The sequence below is a fragment of the Sparus aurata genome, chromosome 22 (assembly GCF_900880675.1).
Source record: "Sparus aurata chromosome 22, fSpaAur1.1, whole genome shotgun sequence".
Lineage (NCBI taxonomy): Eukaryota > Metazoa > Chordata > Actinopteri > Spariformes > Sparidae > Sparus > Sparus aurata.
This window is the reverse complement of record NC_044208.1, coordinates 26,192,902-26,209,247: the sequence shown is the minus strand read 5'-3', so window position 1 is coordinate 26,209,247 and position 16,346 is coordinate 26,192,902. Positions and strand designations below refer to the sequence as shown.

At 42.1% G+C, this 16,346-nt stretch overlaps 1 protein-coding gene across 17 annotated transcripts in view; it reads right to left on the bottom strand.

Moving 5' to 3' along the window:
- The window catches only part of runx2b (RUNX family transcription factor 2b), a 123,127-nt gene that overhangs the window by 66,253 nt on the left and 40,528 nt on the right, over positions 1-16,346 (bottom strand). For 6 of the 17 annotated variants that reach the window (XM_030406164.1, XM_030406163.1, XM_030406168.1 and 3 more), the window contains 2 exons: positions 11,897-11,991; positions 11,702-11,795 (listed from right to left, as the gene is read on the bottom strand). The exons of 8 other annotated variants lie outside the window; for them this stretch is intronic. In XM_030406164.1, coding sequence (XP_030262024.1) covers positions 11,702-11,792 — 91 coding nt within the window. In that variant the 5' untranslated portion in view covers positions 11,793-11,795; positions 11,897-11,991. The remainder of the gene's footprint in view (positions 1-11,701; positions 11,796-11,896; positions 11,992-16,346) is intronic. 3 more of the 17 variants (XM_030406165.1, XM_030406169.1, XM_030406161.1) reach the window with 1 other exon arrangement.

The window sequence follows — 16,346 nt, the reverse complement described above, 5'->3', positions numbered from 1 at the left end:
TAGTGCACGAGAGAGAGAAACGGAAAATGAAAAATGGAAAGTCCTCCCAGCCTGCCGCCATAGTATCCCATGATTTCACCTATTTAATGTTTTTTTTTTCTCACTTCTGCCAATTTAAACTTTTTTATAATTCTTAACAGCAGTTGGTGTGCGTAGTCCTGAGTTTTAGCTTCCCTTTTTTAAAGAGGGACACAAACTTCTGCCACCTGGTGGTTTGGAGAGTTATGCCCTCTTACGCAGGCACAGATCATATGGGCTAGTTGGCCGTCGGTGGCGGTTTTCAACGCTGTCAGCCTTCATCACTAATTAACACCCTGTATGTTGTTGCTTTTTAACCCGTACACAACCACTTATGACACATTCTAAGGGAGATTACAAGCTGTAACTGTTTCTTTTTGTCACCACGAGGTTGTCAGTCAACCAACAGAGTCAAAGGATGTCATAATAAGTGCATTTCACAAAATGTCGAACCGTTCCTTTAAAAGTATACAATGTCCTGGGGCTCTGATGTAGTTTTAATGAGCCGAACCTAAAAGTTGCAAATGCGGTTCAAAACATAAATCTATGACTTGTTGGCTTACACCAAATAACTATTTATGAAACTGCTAGCAACAAAGTGTAAAATAAACATTGATAAGTAAATATTAGCAGTTTATTTAAACAATGGGTTTGGTGTATATGCATGTATGTAATCTGAATGTATTTGGACAACCTAACCTAAATAAAACTATTTAAAGCAGTGTCTTGTTTATGTCAGCAACTCCTCAGATTTGGTTTGTTTTAGAAGTCAACATTTCCTTTGTGCTTTCCAAAGGTTATGAAAATGAACGTGGGTCGTGTGCAGTGTTTCGTCAGCGGAATGCTGCAGGCTGTGAGCTACTGTTTTCCTTGAGATTGGAGAGATAGATTTCTGTTTGCCAATGCATCATGGTTTGTTAACAAGTCTCTGACTACCTGCATACAAATAAATCAGCGCAGTTCCTGCCTCATGGCTTTGTTGTCTGTCATTTTTAGCGTTTTATACGAAAAGCCATAACTCACTCAACGGCGCAAGGCCTGCTGGTTTGAAACCCCCCACTACGCAAGGTTTGGGTCAGGGAAAAATCAGCAAACTGCGAGACAAATTGCTCCTGGGGAATAATTCAACAAGCCTCTTGAACTCGAGAAACCGAGTAACAAAAAACACAAATGTACAAAATCAGCATCGCCTTCAAACCAAGTCTCTTCCTCTCTCGCGTGTCTACCTAACTTTTTTTCTCGCTGCTCTGCCAATCTAGTCTCTGTTACACCCTATGTTCCCACTGAGTCATATTATTTCCATATTTATGTCGGCAGCAGCCCCTTGCTTTGATCTCCGGCCTTGTTCAGAGGCTGATCCTGTTATGGCTTGTTCCTGTAAATACTTTGAAGTGCTCCGGGATTAGACGATCGTGGACCCAATGAAAAAACAAACAGCTCTTCACACAGATTCATTTATAAAGCCCCTTTAAAACACAAAAAAAATCATTTGGTAACAGTAGATGGAAGTTTACTCTGTAATTGTTGGTAATTGTGGAGCCACTGTTTATGAGTTCTGACAGAGTAAGATTCTGAGTGATTGAATTTGGAGTGTGTTCCTGCCACACACAGCAATTTAGCCTTTGAAACTCGACAACAGCAGGGGTAACCATTCTGCTGACCGTTTGCTCAACATGGGAAGGGCTAGCAATTGAAGTGAACGGGAGAACACTGCACGCTTGTCTGAGTTTGACAATGACAAGATGGGACATATGAAAACATCCTGTATATAATGTAATGTTTACAGTGTTCAGCATCTTAGTCCGTTTTAGTCCAGCCATGCTAGCCTCTGTGAGGCTGTACTTAAAGGAGCGAGTTGTAAGATGTAGCCTTTTAGTTGAAAACATTCAAAAAGTGAACTAACTAGTCAGTTGTAGTCTGTTGCAGAGATGTCTACTGAAGTAAGCATGCTAACCTGCAAGCCTTGGCCTGTCCTGTCTCGTAATACCACTTTGTACCCAGGGCTTAATTTGTGCCAGATCCTATCGGAAAAGGATCCGAGACCTCCCAGGATTGGGACTGGCACCAATTCGATAGGATCCAGCACCTCCTTGTCACAATCAAATACATTTTGTGTAATATTCATGGCATCCTATGCTTTTATTTTCCACCTTTCTCAAGAAATTGCTGCTTTTGCAGCCATTTAAAAATGAACGGTCACGCAGTGTTGTGCACATAATGCGAGCTAAGCTGGCATGTGGTTTAATACTTTTTAGAGCTTAAATACTTTGGCATTTAATGATTGTAAACCCGAGTATGTAAGTGGGCGTGTGTGCTGTAAAATGATGAAATGAGTATCTGTTCATAGTAATGAAATGGATCCAAGGCCTGCTACTTTTTGTAGCTGTGAGCAGATCTCTCTGCCCTAATTCCATTTCCACACATTGTTGCAATTCACAAACAGAGGGGAGATGAGTTCATGGGGCGGTGAAGGGACAGTCAAGAGCAGAGAGAGAAAACGAGGCGAGAGAGCGTGCAAACAGCAACCTTAATCAGTGGTTACTTTATGCATCGCTCCCTGCTGATTTTGGGTGATTATTGTGGATACTCTGATTAATAAATGTAAATAAATAATGATCAGTTTGTCTTTTGATGTGTTCCCTCACTTTTTTGCTCCCCTTGACTCCCCTTGTTGTACAAAACTGAAGTGCAAACAATCCAAATCCTGTAAAGACATCAAACTGAAAAGCTAAAATGTCAACCTTACGCTGGGGCGAAAGGACAAGTCATGGATAATTGAAGTGAGTATGATTCATGATGATTGTGCAATCCATCCAATAGTAGTTAAGATAGTTCAGTCCGGACCAAATCCGGGGACCAACCAACCAAATGACAGGCTGAGTCTGACTGAGCCACACAGCTATAAAAACACACACAGACACATTCTCATTTTTACAAGGCGGGTAGATCCTGAGAAGTGTTTTACGACGCTCTGGCCACTGCGCTTGAGTGAGCGCAGGTGCTCTCTGATCCTCTGTATCAGCACTCTGAATCACCCAATCCACTGAAAGAAAAGACTCAATTATAACCAACTACACTTTTCCACGCTACCCAGAGAACAAAGACACCCTGATCTCTTTAAGTGAGAGAAAAGGCGAAAATAAAAACAGAGAGCCCACTAAAAGAGGAATGCGTGGTGGTGGCTGCCCCACATCCCCTTGTTCTTGTCGAGATATGTAAAGCGTTTCTTCTCTTCCCCCTTTTATGAAAGCCTGTTAACTGTCGCACAAGCAGTGACCGCAGCTGTTTCGTGACATTTATTTTCTTGTCGTTTTTTTTCCCATCGTTCCCTAATTGGCTTCTGTTTGTGTCGTCCCCTTATGTGGTCTCTTTACGCTCAGCTTAAGCGAATGTACACTCGGGCTGGCTTGGAGGGGGAAGAAGAAGAAAAACAAAAAAAACGTTTTTCAGTGGTGGCGGCATAAATGTTGTAGGTCACAGAAATTATTATCTTTAATTCTGAGGCCGCGAGTCGCTTGATTTTCGGTCGCCGCGCGTGGGTGAGCTCATCCACTTCATTGCACATTTCATCGCGTATTTCCTGTCCTTTTGCCACTTGGTCTGTGGTCTATCACCCTTCATCGTGTGGTCTCCCTCTGACCAAATCACCAAGCTGTGTAAATTGCACATTGGGACAGACAAAAGGGTAGGGTATCATTTTGACTACTGTACGCTGTGGTGGCACTGTATTAAATGAATGAAGTGTATTTGACCGAAGTAAGACGGACACACACGCTGCTGCCGGTTGAGTTTGCATGTTTAATCTCCCTCTGAAGTGCCTCCAGTCCTTTGATATTCTAGAGAGTGTCTTTCTGCGTCGTCACAGCCTGTTCAAGTTTTTCTTTCCGTGCTGCTCTTTACAATGATCTCCAAAGAATTAGCTCTCTTAGTCCCGGATCACCTACAAAATCATTCATAACGCGCTTAGTTCGGCAGTTTAAGCACAATCTGTAAATCTGATTTACACTGTTATTATCGCACCCAAAACAAGTACAAGTATAAAATCATTTTCATCGTAAAACAAGCCAAGGAAACGCAGTAATGGCTGACTGCAGAAGCACACACTCCAGTCATTCACCACAACAGGCCACAGAAGCAAACCATTTTTTTTTTTATAGTAGCTATGAGAATAAGCCAGATAAATGGATAATGCATAGCCCAGAGGTTGCGCATAGGAAGTGTAACCAGCCGACCTTATTGTGTTCTTTGGACATGTGTGACTTTACATTCCAACTCACTACCCAAGGCTTGTAAAGATAGTATAACGACAAACACAGACAGCAACCGGAATAAAAACAAGGCTCCTTAAGACGCACACGCACACACACACACTCACACACACACTCACACATATACACATTTACTGGAAGAGTGACAGAGCATTGCAACGGGAGAGAAAAACAAGTGGGCAAAACCACTTGGGGAAAAAACACCCTATATTATCAGGGGTGGAGATCTGCCACAAGCACATTCCTGATCCAATACTCACTTCATCCCATGCTATTTCAATATTGGTAAATACTGTATTCTATCCACATGGCTGGGGACTGCGCTGCACCCGGCAGACATAACACCTCTCGGGCGAGACGTAAGTCTGTGGTTTGCGTTGTAAAACAGGAGGCGATAACAAAAAAATTAAGTTACTGTAGTAGCAATGAAATCTATCTATCTATCTATCTATCTATCTATCTATCTATCTATCTATCTATCTATCTATCCATCTATCGACAGCTCAGTTTACTTTAAAGTTTGTGGCCATCAGTTAGCAATTTAAATTTTGTTGCCAAGGTACTAAATCCTGTGTGTCAAAAAACTTTTTTATTTGGATGGCAATTATAAAGTTAAATGGTTTATAAAGCATTTCCTTGTTTGGTAACAGTGAAATAAGTTTAATTAACTTGTAAATATACCATTTATAAATGATGTTTTTAAAAAAGTGTGAGTTAATTAATGTGTAGATTAGGGATCTGTCGTGGTGCTAGTAGGCTGATTATTGTACTCTTGGAACGAGCCAGATAAGCTGTCTCTTGTTTTCACTTGTTATGCTAAGCTAAGCTAACCTGCTGCTGGCTGTAGTTTTATATTTAAACCACAGACATTAGACATATATATATATATATCTTGACATAGCTCTGGACAAGAAAACATATAAGTATACTTCCAATATGTCAAACAATCGCTTGTATCCATTACTAAGATACTGAACTTCTAACCTGCAGAACTTTGTCAGGTATATCTACTAATCATCAATCACACATGGTGGGTCAGGGAGTTCCTGCAAACTAAGGTTGAGAGCAACAAAACACTGTGCACAACCCATGACGTGTGTGTCTAAGTGTTTTGTGTTTGCAATTCTTCTGAAGCAATGCAAGCAGCAATTTTGTCAGGCTGTAGAATGCAGCTTTGGATGTCTGCCTGGCCAAAATCTAAGCTGAATACATTTTTGATTACAGTCAAACAAAAAAAAAAAAGGCATTGGAGATGGAAAGTACATGAATCAGTAATGAAATCCAAGTCCAAACTTTTTGTAGACAGGAAGACAGAGCATCATTAAGTGGTATGGGGAGGAAAGAGGTGAGATGTGCGTAGGGAGGGTTAATAGTGGGGAGAGAAAGCAGGAGGAGGACAGAGATAGCGAGTGGAAAGGCGGTGAAAAGAGAAAGAGAGCGAGACGCTTGAGGGGGTGAAAGGTCACAACCCTGACACGTGTAGCTCGTTGAACCTTCAACTTTTAGTGGAGGTCACCGCCGGGAAGCTTGGAGGGGAAGCACTTTATTGTTCTGGGTTACGAGCTACTCGCCAGCCCTGTTAGGAGCTCCTAAATCACACACACACACACACACACACACACACACACACACACACAAATACACTGTGGGTCATTCAGGGCTGCCTGAGCCAGATACCGCCTGGCCTGAGCAGATTTTTCCCCTGGTAAAGTCTTTATCCTTGACGCCTCACCAGTCTATTCCTAGAGGCTGCTGAAATGGAAAAGACGAGGTGGGTTTTTATTTCGGACCATTTTATGATACGAACTAATGTATATGAAAAGACATCACCTCATAAACCAATAGAGTTCCCTTGCTCGTACACCTACTTAATGCACTGCGCGGGGTGTTTCACATGAGACATCGGAGCTGCAAAATGCATTCAGATAATGACATGAAGAGAAATGGCGAACATGGAACGCTAGTTTGTGTGATTACATTACTGGACATTACGACTGGTCACATAATTCAATTCACAAAACTTTATTTGTCCCTGGGGGATGGGGGGGGGGATTAAGATTGAAATAACTGATTTGTCGACTAACAGAAAACATTACACACAATGATTTTGATTATGGATAAACAAGCAAAAACAAACATTCTATAGTTGCAGCTTCTGAAATGTGATGATTTTATGCTTTCCTTTGTCAGTTACTGATGGCTGTACAAAACAAGCAATCTGATTAAACAGTATATATTACAGATATTGTAATAATCACAGTCTTAATATAGGTAAGTACATCAACTCAAGCTCAATTTTGAGGAACTTATACTGACACTTTTTCTACTTTATGCTACTTTTTATTTCTGCAACACAACTAGATTATACACCACAACAAACACACAGTAAAATCACGTGATGGGCTCATAAAAATACAGTGCATTGATGCCACAACAGTAAAATGTTGAGCCCAGCCGATTCTGGACTTTTAGGGACGATTCCAATAGCAATATTAAGAGGAAGAAAAATGTCAAATATAAATATATCAACCCATATTCCTTTATACAAAGAATATAAACATAAAAACACATTTCTTTTTCAATGATCCATCAAATGAGGGTACCAAACACTCGCAAAGACACGTATGTAATGGAGGAAGAATATTATACAGTTTAACAATAAACCAAATTGTCCAAAATGACATCATGGCACTGAAAACTGTAAATGTCACTGGGAAACATTATAAATTATTAAAAAACGGTTTACCACTATTGGCTGTTAAAATCAGCCAACAAATACATCAGCCGGGCCGGTCAAATGTGACTTCTCGTTCACCAGTCTTAACTATTGATTGATCTAACATGTGAAAAAATGAACTATTGAACTTTTGATACTTTACGTACACTTTGCCGATTAACACTTCTGTACAGTACTGTTACTTGTAACACTTACTTGAGTATTTTCTGCAGTGCTGCGTGTTTTAAATATAAATGTTTTACATGTCTTGCATTAAGATTTAACAGTAAAAACACATAAAATCGCCTATAATGACAGAAATTGAGTATTTTTTAAAGGAAACATTCATGTATATTTTTCTGGACTCGCAAACAACACACTTGGACAAACTTTGTCTAGCATGTGATGTTCCAGAAATGTGTGTCAAAAGTCAAACTTTTAAATCAGATTCAGATCTAATTTGACCATAATCTGCGCCTGAACAGTAGGTGTTCCTTATTGATTTATTGAAAACTCTGGGAAGTGTCAGTGTGAGAGGTAGCAGAGAGGAGTGTGATGATGATAACCTCAAATGAATTCTCCTCTCTCCACCCTCCTCCACAGTTTATTAGTTTAGGCCAGAGGCCACTTGTAGCCTTGCAGAGTGGACGGTAATTGTGTGCGTGCTCCTTAAGCACCGACCGCAGCAATAATAGACTGAATTATACAATAAATTCCCTCCAGATGTGCTCCCTCCACTCCCACCCACCTACTCCAATTTGACAGTTCGCACACCCACAATCTGCACGAGGAGGCCCTCATCCACACACACACACACATGCGTGCACTCACTCACCCGTATACACGCTTACAAATGTACGTACACACGCGCGGTGGCTTAGTTGCAGTGTTTGCATTGTCAGATTGTTTCCATACTGGTGTTAGCTCGCTGCGTTTCCTCACTGCTGGTGTAATTACAGGTCGTATTAGCTGATAGTGTTTTGCTAACCTCCTAATAGATGTCCTCCTGCCTCGGAAACCTCACAGAGACTCCATTCAATAATAAGCAGCCTTTCTAATACCCGATACTATGACACACACACACACACACACACACACACACACACACACACAGCACACAGGCTGCTGTTTAGAAGTAGTCATGCACACACGCCCTACAAAACGATGCACGGCTCACATTTAAATGATGTGGAGTATATCATTAATTGATAAGCATTATAAATGGAGCACACAGACAAAATGGAGTGAAAGTCCATCCTGAGTAAAAACACAACCTGCATGGGAATCTGCGCGTCTATTTCTGTCCTATGGACGACGCAGGCGAGGAGGAGGATAAGGACACGAGGAAGAATGAGGAGAAAAAGAGCGGTCAGACTAATTATTATGTACACTGCTGCTGAAATGTGAGTACGTTTTCTGGGGGGGCATTTCTTCCAGAATGTTTTTGTTCCTGATTTTTGTGTACAGTCATAGAAACGGGGTTTCATATTTTCTTACGGCTAAATATTGCCCAGCTCTGGGCCAGCGTTGTGCTGATGCAGGAGGATGGTGAGAGAGTGGACCACCAGATAGATTGGCTGCTGCACTCTCCATTTCCAAGCTCTGTTGGTCTGCTGCTGTCAAAATCTCAGCATCAGCCTGCACAGTGCCACCCAGTGTTCAACCACGGGGCGTTAGTCACAGCATACAAAAAAATGGATGTATGAGTAAACAATGATGAATATGAATTACCGAATTGGTCAGAAGTGGAAAACAGTTTTCAGATCATTTACTTTAAGAAAAAGTAGCATGAAAAATACTTATATACAAGTAAAAATCCTGCATTCATCAAGTATTTTAAGAATAAATAAAATGTCAAAACTATATTTAGTACTTGTGTCAAATGAGGATTGTCGAATCTTATGATGTGTTATTAAACTATGAAATTATATTATTCAATTCTTTTTGGTTTTGGATTATTATTGTTGCTGCATAAAACTGAATCAACATTTTGATATTGCAGTTGTGTGGAATTAAATTAAACTGTTTTAAACACGGCTGAGTAATTAAATGCAAGTATATTTCATAAAACAATCATGCTCTGTGTGTAGAGACTTGATGTAAAAAGAAGATAGTAACGACAGTAAAAAACACAATAATTCCCTCTGAAAGGTTGTCGAGTTTAAAGTACCACAAAATGGACAAACTCAAATGAAGTGTCACAAAATCGCACAGACGCACTACACATCAGTAAATGTGCTCACTGAAGTTACTTTCTTCAGCCAGTAATAACAGCAAAAGGCTTGTATAATAGTTCGGTTCTGCTTGTTTGTCAGATTTTTCGACGGTTTTCAAAAAGAGCTGGGGAAGAAAAGAAAATGGAATGATATGCAACAAAGTTCCTTTATTTAATAAACAACTGAGTGCAACATGGCACAATTTATTATATAAATTAAAACAAAAGGGCTTATCCTCTCACCATATTTCAATTTGTCATCACTGCCACTTTAATTTATGAGTTTTAATACCACAAAACAAAAGACTACGTCTAAGTTATTAAAGTTTTCTGAAAATACATTACATCATGCTTGTTTACATCTGTCATATAACTGGAGTAAAAATACTGTGTCCTCAATAAGGAACAACTGTGGATCTATTTTGTGTGAATAAACCAATATTGTATCTATTGCTGTTTAAAATACAGACTGTTGAATTTGAAAGTACTTGTGTTGTTAATAAAAGTGAAATAACGTATTAAGAGACACAAAAATATGTTCATGGAAAGCTAAAATTAAGAGAATATATAGAGATTTTCCAGATGTGCATTTTTAAATGGAATACATGTTGCAGACCCCGACATCCATGATTATAAATACTAACACTACTAATCATACTAATAACACTACCTGAAATGTCACCGATCTTAACCGACAGTGTTGCCTCTGTTACACTGTCATATGGTGATATTGTGTTTGCCAGGTGAGAGGCTGGCCGGACTAATCAGTAAAGGCAGAGTAATTTGCCTGCAGACATGTTCCAGAGCTCAACTCCCTGGTGCTTTCCTCAACCTGCTATCCCAGGTGGCTTCAATGCTTGAATGCCCCTTTTACCTGCCTCGCACTACACAGCCAGAAAAAAAAAAAGGGAAAAATGAATGATTAAAAAAAAAAAAAAAAAAGACGTCATAACAGGAAACAGGAACAGGAAACAGACTTGGCGGACTCCGCAGAGGCCAGGTGCAGAGTTTGGCTCGCCTCCCCCTCTGCTCTCCGGCTTGTGCAGGCAGGAGGGTGGCTGCTGGTAGCCGAGGCCTTTTCATCGCCAGGCTTCTTTATCAAACCCATGGGTCTAGTTTGTTCTCCTGTTGCTGCTGCTTGGTGGGTTGCCGTTATAAATTAGACTGCAGGAGATGTGGGGAGCTCCCTGGGCAGATCCCTGCCCGACGGCTGCTCACGCAGAAGGTCAAGTGAAATATCAGCTACGCGGTAGAGTTTTTTAATTACAAGAAGCCAGCTCGTAAAGGCAGCCTCATGAGCGAGGGTGGTACGGTTTTTAGTGTTTTTCTCTACGTCTTGCCTCCCTTGCTGCTCGCCGTACGTCTTCCCGGTGTCGCGCTGCTCAAGGATCTTTAATCACTACGTTGAGGGGAAAAGATGGTTTGTGTAACAGCTATTTCAATTTATTTGACCAATCAGAGGAGGCACGCTAATGACTCCTTGTAAGATATATCTCCTTCATCCTTTCCGAGCTCAGTCTTGGAAATTTACTGCTCAGGTTCAAGGTCTGTACAGCGAAGGGAACAAATTAATTTACAGTCTCACTGACCAGTTTAGAACATGATGACGTTTGGGGGAAAGAATTACTTTTAGCTGCCCCCAAAAGCCACACTGTAAAACAGTGTGAAAGAGATGAAATCAGATACTAAAATTGCACATTCTAAAGCATCTAAAGCTCAGACTTAAAAAAAAAAAAAACTGCCTGCTGGAGATGCATTCATTGAGAATATTAACTTTAAAACATATGCACAATTAATTATTTGCATCTCTAAGAGGGTGTTGTTTTTGTTTATTTTTATTAAGCGGTTGTCGGCGAAGTTCGTCATTCGGAGCCCTTGTGGCCTCCTGGGTGGCCGTGGCTCATGCCAAAGATGCCCCCGCCGTGTTTAATCTTTGACATTTATTTGTTTGCTTTGTGAATGAATATGCAAGCTGGAAAGAGCTATTAGTTCTAGTGTATCCTCATTACAGGGGGCTGTTCATCCTGCTAGACTGTGGTCGGTCAGGCGGCCGCTCCTCCAGACCGATGTCCAGACACCGCCTGGCAACCTCGCCTATAGTCCGCGTCCTTTCACTCCTCACTGCCAACCGTCCAGATACTAACTGGCAACCATCAGCACACCGAAGCTCAGCTTGAGGCCACGCTGGCATCACAGCGGCACAAATGGAGCCTGGGATTAGTTCAGGTTATATCAACAATTTGAACATCCAAAAACTGAAACTTTCAATGAACCACCTAAAAGGGAGGAGATTGTGATGCTTTTAAATATTGACTTTTGTTGTTGTCTCTCAAAACAGTTCCAGCGGCTACATGCTTGTTTGTGTATGCAAGTGTGTGTGTGTGTGTGTGTGTGTGTGTGTGTGTGTGTGTGCGCGCGCTTTATTCCTCTGTAGCATCCAATAGGCCTCTAAGAGCCGGCCTCACCTCATCTGGCAGCCATTACCTGCACACATGCTCCTGTCTGAAGGTTGATCTGCCGGGTTAAACAAATCCAGGCAGCGCAGCGCGGCCCGCCAGGAATCAGCTCCATACATCAGCTGTGGAACAGCCAACATGACAGGGTTAGAGCTGGCTACCGTTAGCCACGCACTATCACTGATCTCCCAACGCCAAATATGCTCGAAAACGACAAACTCACTTTGGTTCAGGTGCTGGATGTGGCGATCAAATATAGTGAGATATGTGGCCTCTGCTGAGGGTTTTGAAGGAGGGGGAACGCTCCTGAGTTTCCCTCTGGAAAGATGTGACACGAATCATTTCTTGTGCATGAAGTTCCAAACTAAACAGTAACAGGCATATAGTCTCGGTGTTGAATGTGGAATTAGGTAATTATCTGCAGCATTATGCTTCATCCAGCATTTTGGTGTGAGGCGAGGCATAAATGCATAACTGTCTCTCAGCAGGGATGGCACGGAATTGACAATTCAACCAAGTTGGTGGAGTCTCCTTCGATTCCGTCCCCAATCAAAAGCGCTCGAGATTCCATTTATGTTTATTACATTTCCTGTTTCTCACTTCATCACGTCGGAATTGAAACTGACAGGGTAATTATCATTTCATCCTAAATTGATCCCAATCCATGTGGGCTGGCTCCAAACACAGAGACATGAGAGGGGGAAAAAAGAGAGATGGAGGAGAAAAAAAACAGAGAGAGAGAGGCATTTTGGGAGCATTTGGCGATGGTTCAGTCATCTGTAAGACGTATCGCTTGAAGGGTGGGGAGAGATGGAGGGAGGGAGAAAAAAAGGAAGGGGAGACGTTTTGGAGATTGCGTTGCGGGTGTTCCCTTGATGTCCCCCTGACAGGAACCAGATTGGGAGCCGCGCGGCGTCGGCGCTTTGGCTTTTTATTCGTCTGGCTCCGCCGGGTTTTTCCTGGCCTGAGCAGGCCCGGTTCTGAGACGCTGTGGCCCACTCGTGGAGCCAGCCCGTAGTTTAAGTGAGAATAACAAATGCTAGAAAAAATAATGGGCCTACAAAGAGAAAAAGAGAGGAGCTGCACAATCCTACTATTGTTCATGCTAGCTGGGCAGAAAGCACAGTCAAGCCACGTCTTTGGGACATTTTACTGGCTCTAATAAAGAGTGTGTGGTCCCTGTTGTGGAGAGGTCTGCCAGACTGACAGATACGCTCTACAGTAGTATTGGATGGTTCCGTATCATGTATTTTGAGTTGTGTTACTTGGCACAGTACAGACGAGACCTGTCATTCATCATGCATTTGCCTAGCTGAGAGTAGTGGTCCGAGTTGCTTATGATGGCATAGTGTGCAATATGTTGAATAAGTAATTGTAAAGGCGCTTTTGGATGGTGGACGACGACGAAAGCCCTAAGAACTCGCACATAAAATGACAAAATCCTCCAATTTGACTGGCATGTTTGAACTTAAAGCAATGGTATATGAACAGGAAAATATTTATACATGTCAGTGAGAGGTAAAGTTGCAAGTTATTTACAGCGGACTGACAGAATATACTCTGTATCAAAGGTTTTATTGATTATATGTAATGTGTAGCTTAGCAGCAGGAGGCACGCAGCTTGACTTGAAGCATCTCTGTGTGGTTATAAGGTTATGGATTTGTTTCAGAGCGAGTATAAGCAATAAACTCTGTGTCTGCATTGATAAAAAATGGAAGAATTAGCTCAAGCTCTTTCTGTCTGAATCCCTTTTCGTGCAATACTGTGTCAAATAAAATGCAAAAATAGGACGTGCGAGACGACCGCTGCGTTGCTTTCCTTCATTCTTCAGACTTTTCGTGTTTAACATTATTCAGCGTTAATTCCTGGATTTGTAGCACGCAGACAGTCATACACACACACACACACACACACACACACACACACACACACACACACACACACACACACACACACATGTCCCTGGCCTCTACTGTGTGTGGTACAGAAACACAGTTTGGTCTGTGCTTAATCAGTTCTGTTTTTAAGTGTTCTCCACTCGGTTTTCCAGCACAGCCCCGTGAAAGAAAAACGTCTGGTCGTGGGTGGCTTAGCTGGGTCACTGAGCCCACAGAGTAGAGCATTTCATAAGAAAGAGCCCACTTAATTCTGAACCATACATGGCATTAGCTGATTTACATGCGGACAGCTATCATTTTGTGAGGAGCCTGACATTGATAAATGAGGTGTTTTACCTAATAGGTAATAAAAACAAATTACAGGTCTTAAGAGAAAGGATGTTCTTCATTTGGCTCTGTTTTCTGTCTCTTCGAGGGCAAGGGCCAGATTGTTTCCATATGATTGTAGCCGTCATTTGTTAAGACTGCAGACAGAGATTAATAACGGCATTTTCTGATGACTGATCCATACCTCGCCTCGGGGTTACTTAAGGGAAAAAAAACCGGTAGGAACAACTGGACATTCAGGATAAATGACTGTTTTTATCTGCAGAAGTAGAGTTTTGTAGGTTGGTTACTATTTATAGTGTTGCTGTATTCTCTAATTCTCTCCCTGTTATTCCTCTCCTCTTTCTTTAAATAGCCTTTTACACTGTTTGTGCAAATTAAGTTTTATTAATTACAGGAAACTAAAGTCTCTTACCGCCACTATAAAAATGAAATGAACACATTACTCATATTTATGTCCTCCCAGCTCTATGTAGAGAGCAATAAACATTTCTCTGATTAGCACGGCACAAATAATACCATGGTTAAAAAGCCATGATGTTTCCTCTAAAAGACTGTTAATTATGGAGGGTAAAAATGCCTCAATGCAGTGATTATGTGGTCCATCAAATACCCTAAATTCAAATTAGTGAAACCATAAACAATCTACTTATGGTCAGTGGGGATTCACAGGGTTTTCACGCAGGGAAACATGCTGACGTACAATGTGAAATGACAAATGACAGTCCAGAGACGAGAACAAATCAGTGCTCTGACCAGAGGTTTTTTTTGCAAAGAGAAAATATTAGCCCAAACAGTACTTAGTAGGTGAGGGTGTGTTATTCTTAACCGGTTTGAATCACTACTGGACTCTGCGGGTCCCACAGAGCTCGTATATAAGCTCTCTCAAGTTTCTTCAGCTAGGCGTGAAAAGGCTTCCCTTCTGGTGTAATGCAAGCCTGACAGAGGACAAGTCTGCCTCTATTCGCCGTCTCAGCGCAGTCAAACACGAGCCGAAAGGATGAGGCAGCCACATCCACAGTCGCACAGGACATAATTTTCCACAAGCTACAAGATCCTTACATTGTGAACGCTGCTCAGTCAGGTGTGATTCTTCTTTACCCGACTACACATCTGGCAACTGTTGGGAGTTGAACCCAAAAAAAGGAAAAATATAAAAATCTCCAATCGTGTACAGGTATGATAAGTCATGAATACATGGCATGTTTTGCCATGATGGAAAATGGAAAGTCCATATGTGCACGCTCAGTTTAACAGTCCGGAGACTTCGCTTTTTAACCTTGAAATTAGAGCGTTATGTTTTGTCACAATCCTGCAATCATCACATAGAGAAACAAAGACGATACTTTCCCTGTGAATTGAATTTTGCCGTTCCGTCCTGCTTGTAAATGATGCAGGCGTATGTAATGACTGCGCAGTCAGACCGAGGTAATTTTAAGTGCCACATCCAATCAGCACTATCACCACAAAGCATCACAGCTTGGAGCGCAGTCATTCTCTCTGCAGGGCCCTCAGCTGAGGTGCTACTCAACCGCTGAAACACAGTAAAAGTTACCGATACGGAGAAAAAAGAAAGGGTGAGGAAAGAGAAGGGGGCAAGGGGGATTGGGGTTGGAGGGGGGGGGGGTGAAAGAGTCTTGGATCCTGTGGTAAGTGCCAGAGGGACACATTTTGTTGGAACACAGGGTGTGCTGAGTGATGGGAGAACGGCTACAGCAGTGTTTAGAAACACCAGTCGGCCAGTCTATTGCCTAGGAGCCTGGGTGTCTGCGCTGAGCTCTCCCCCCCACCGCTCTAAGTAGGATGGTACATGCAGCCTCACTGCATACCGCTCTGCGCGCCGCTAAAATTAGCCCCCCTGGAACCAGATGGAATTCTAAACAGAATAAACTTTTCTTGACTTGATTATATTGAGCCTTTCCAAGCTCCGACATTAAAAAGAAAGAGAGAAGGCAAAGATCGAGGGGGAACCTTAGAAGCTAATTGCCGTGGGTCTGGCGTGCACATTGGGCATTGTGTTGAGTCGAGACGCTGCAGTAATGCCGGAGCCTTTCCCCGGGCCGTGTCTCCCAAAGGGGGAACTGTCACATCTTCCATGCGTTTGTGGTGGGCTTGCAGCTCCACACGGACTGCATGTGAAGCCGCTAATTAAAAGCAAGCGATCCGTAACTGTCTGGCTCACCAGGCCGTGCTCATCCATGTGGCCCCCACTGGCTCTCCTCTACCCCCTGGCCCCTGACTTAGGCCTCTGCATGGGAGTGATTTTACGGAAAAAAAAAAAAATTACACGAGTCCCTTCTAAAGAAACACCAGTACTGTTACAGTGTATTTATGAGAGTCAATTAAAAGGATATTTTTAGTCACTGACTTTACCTGAGGTGGACCACACAGAACATTTTAAAAGACATGACAGAAATTAGGAACTTTAAATCTGGTACCCAACACAG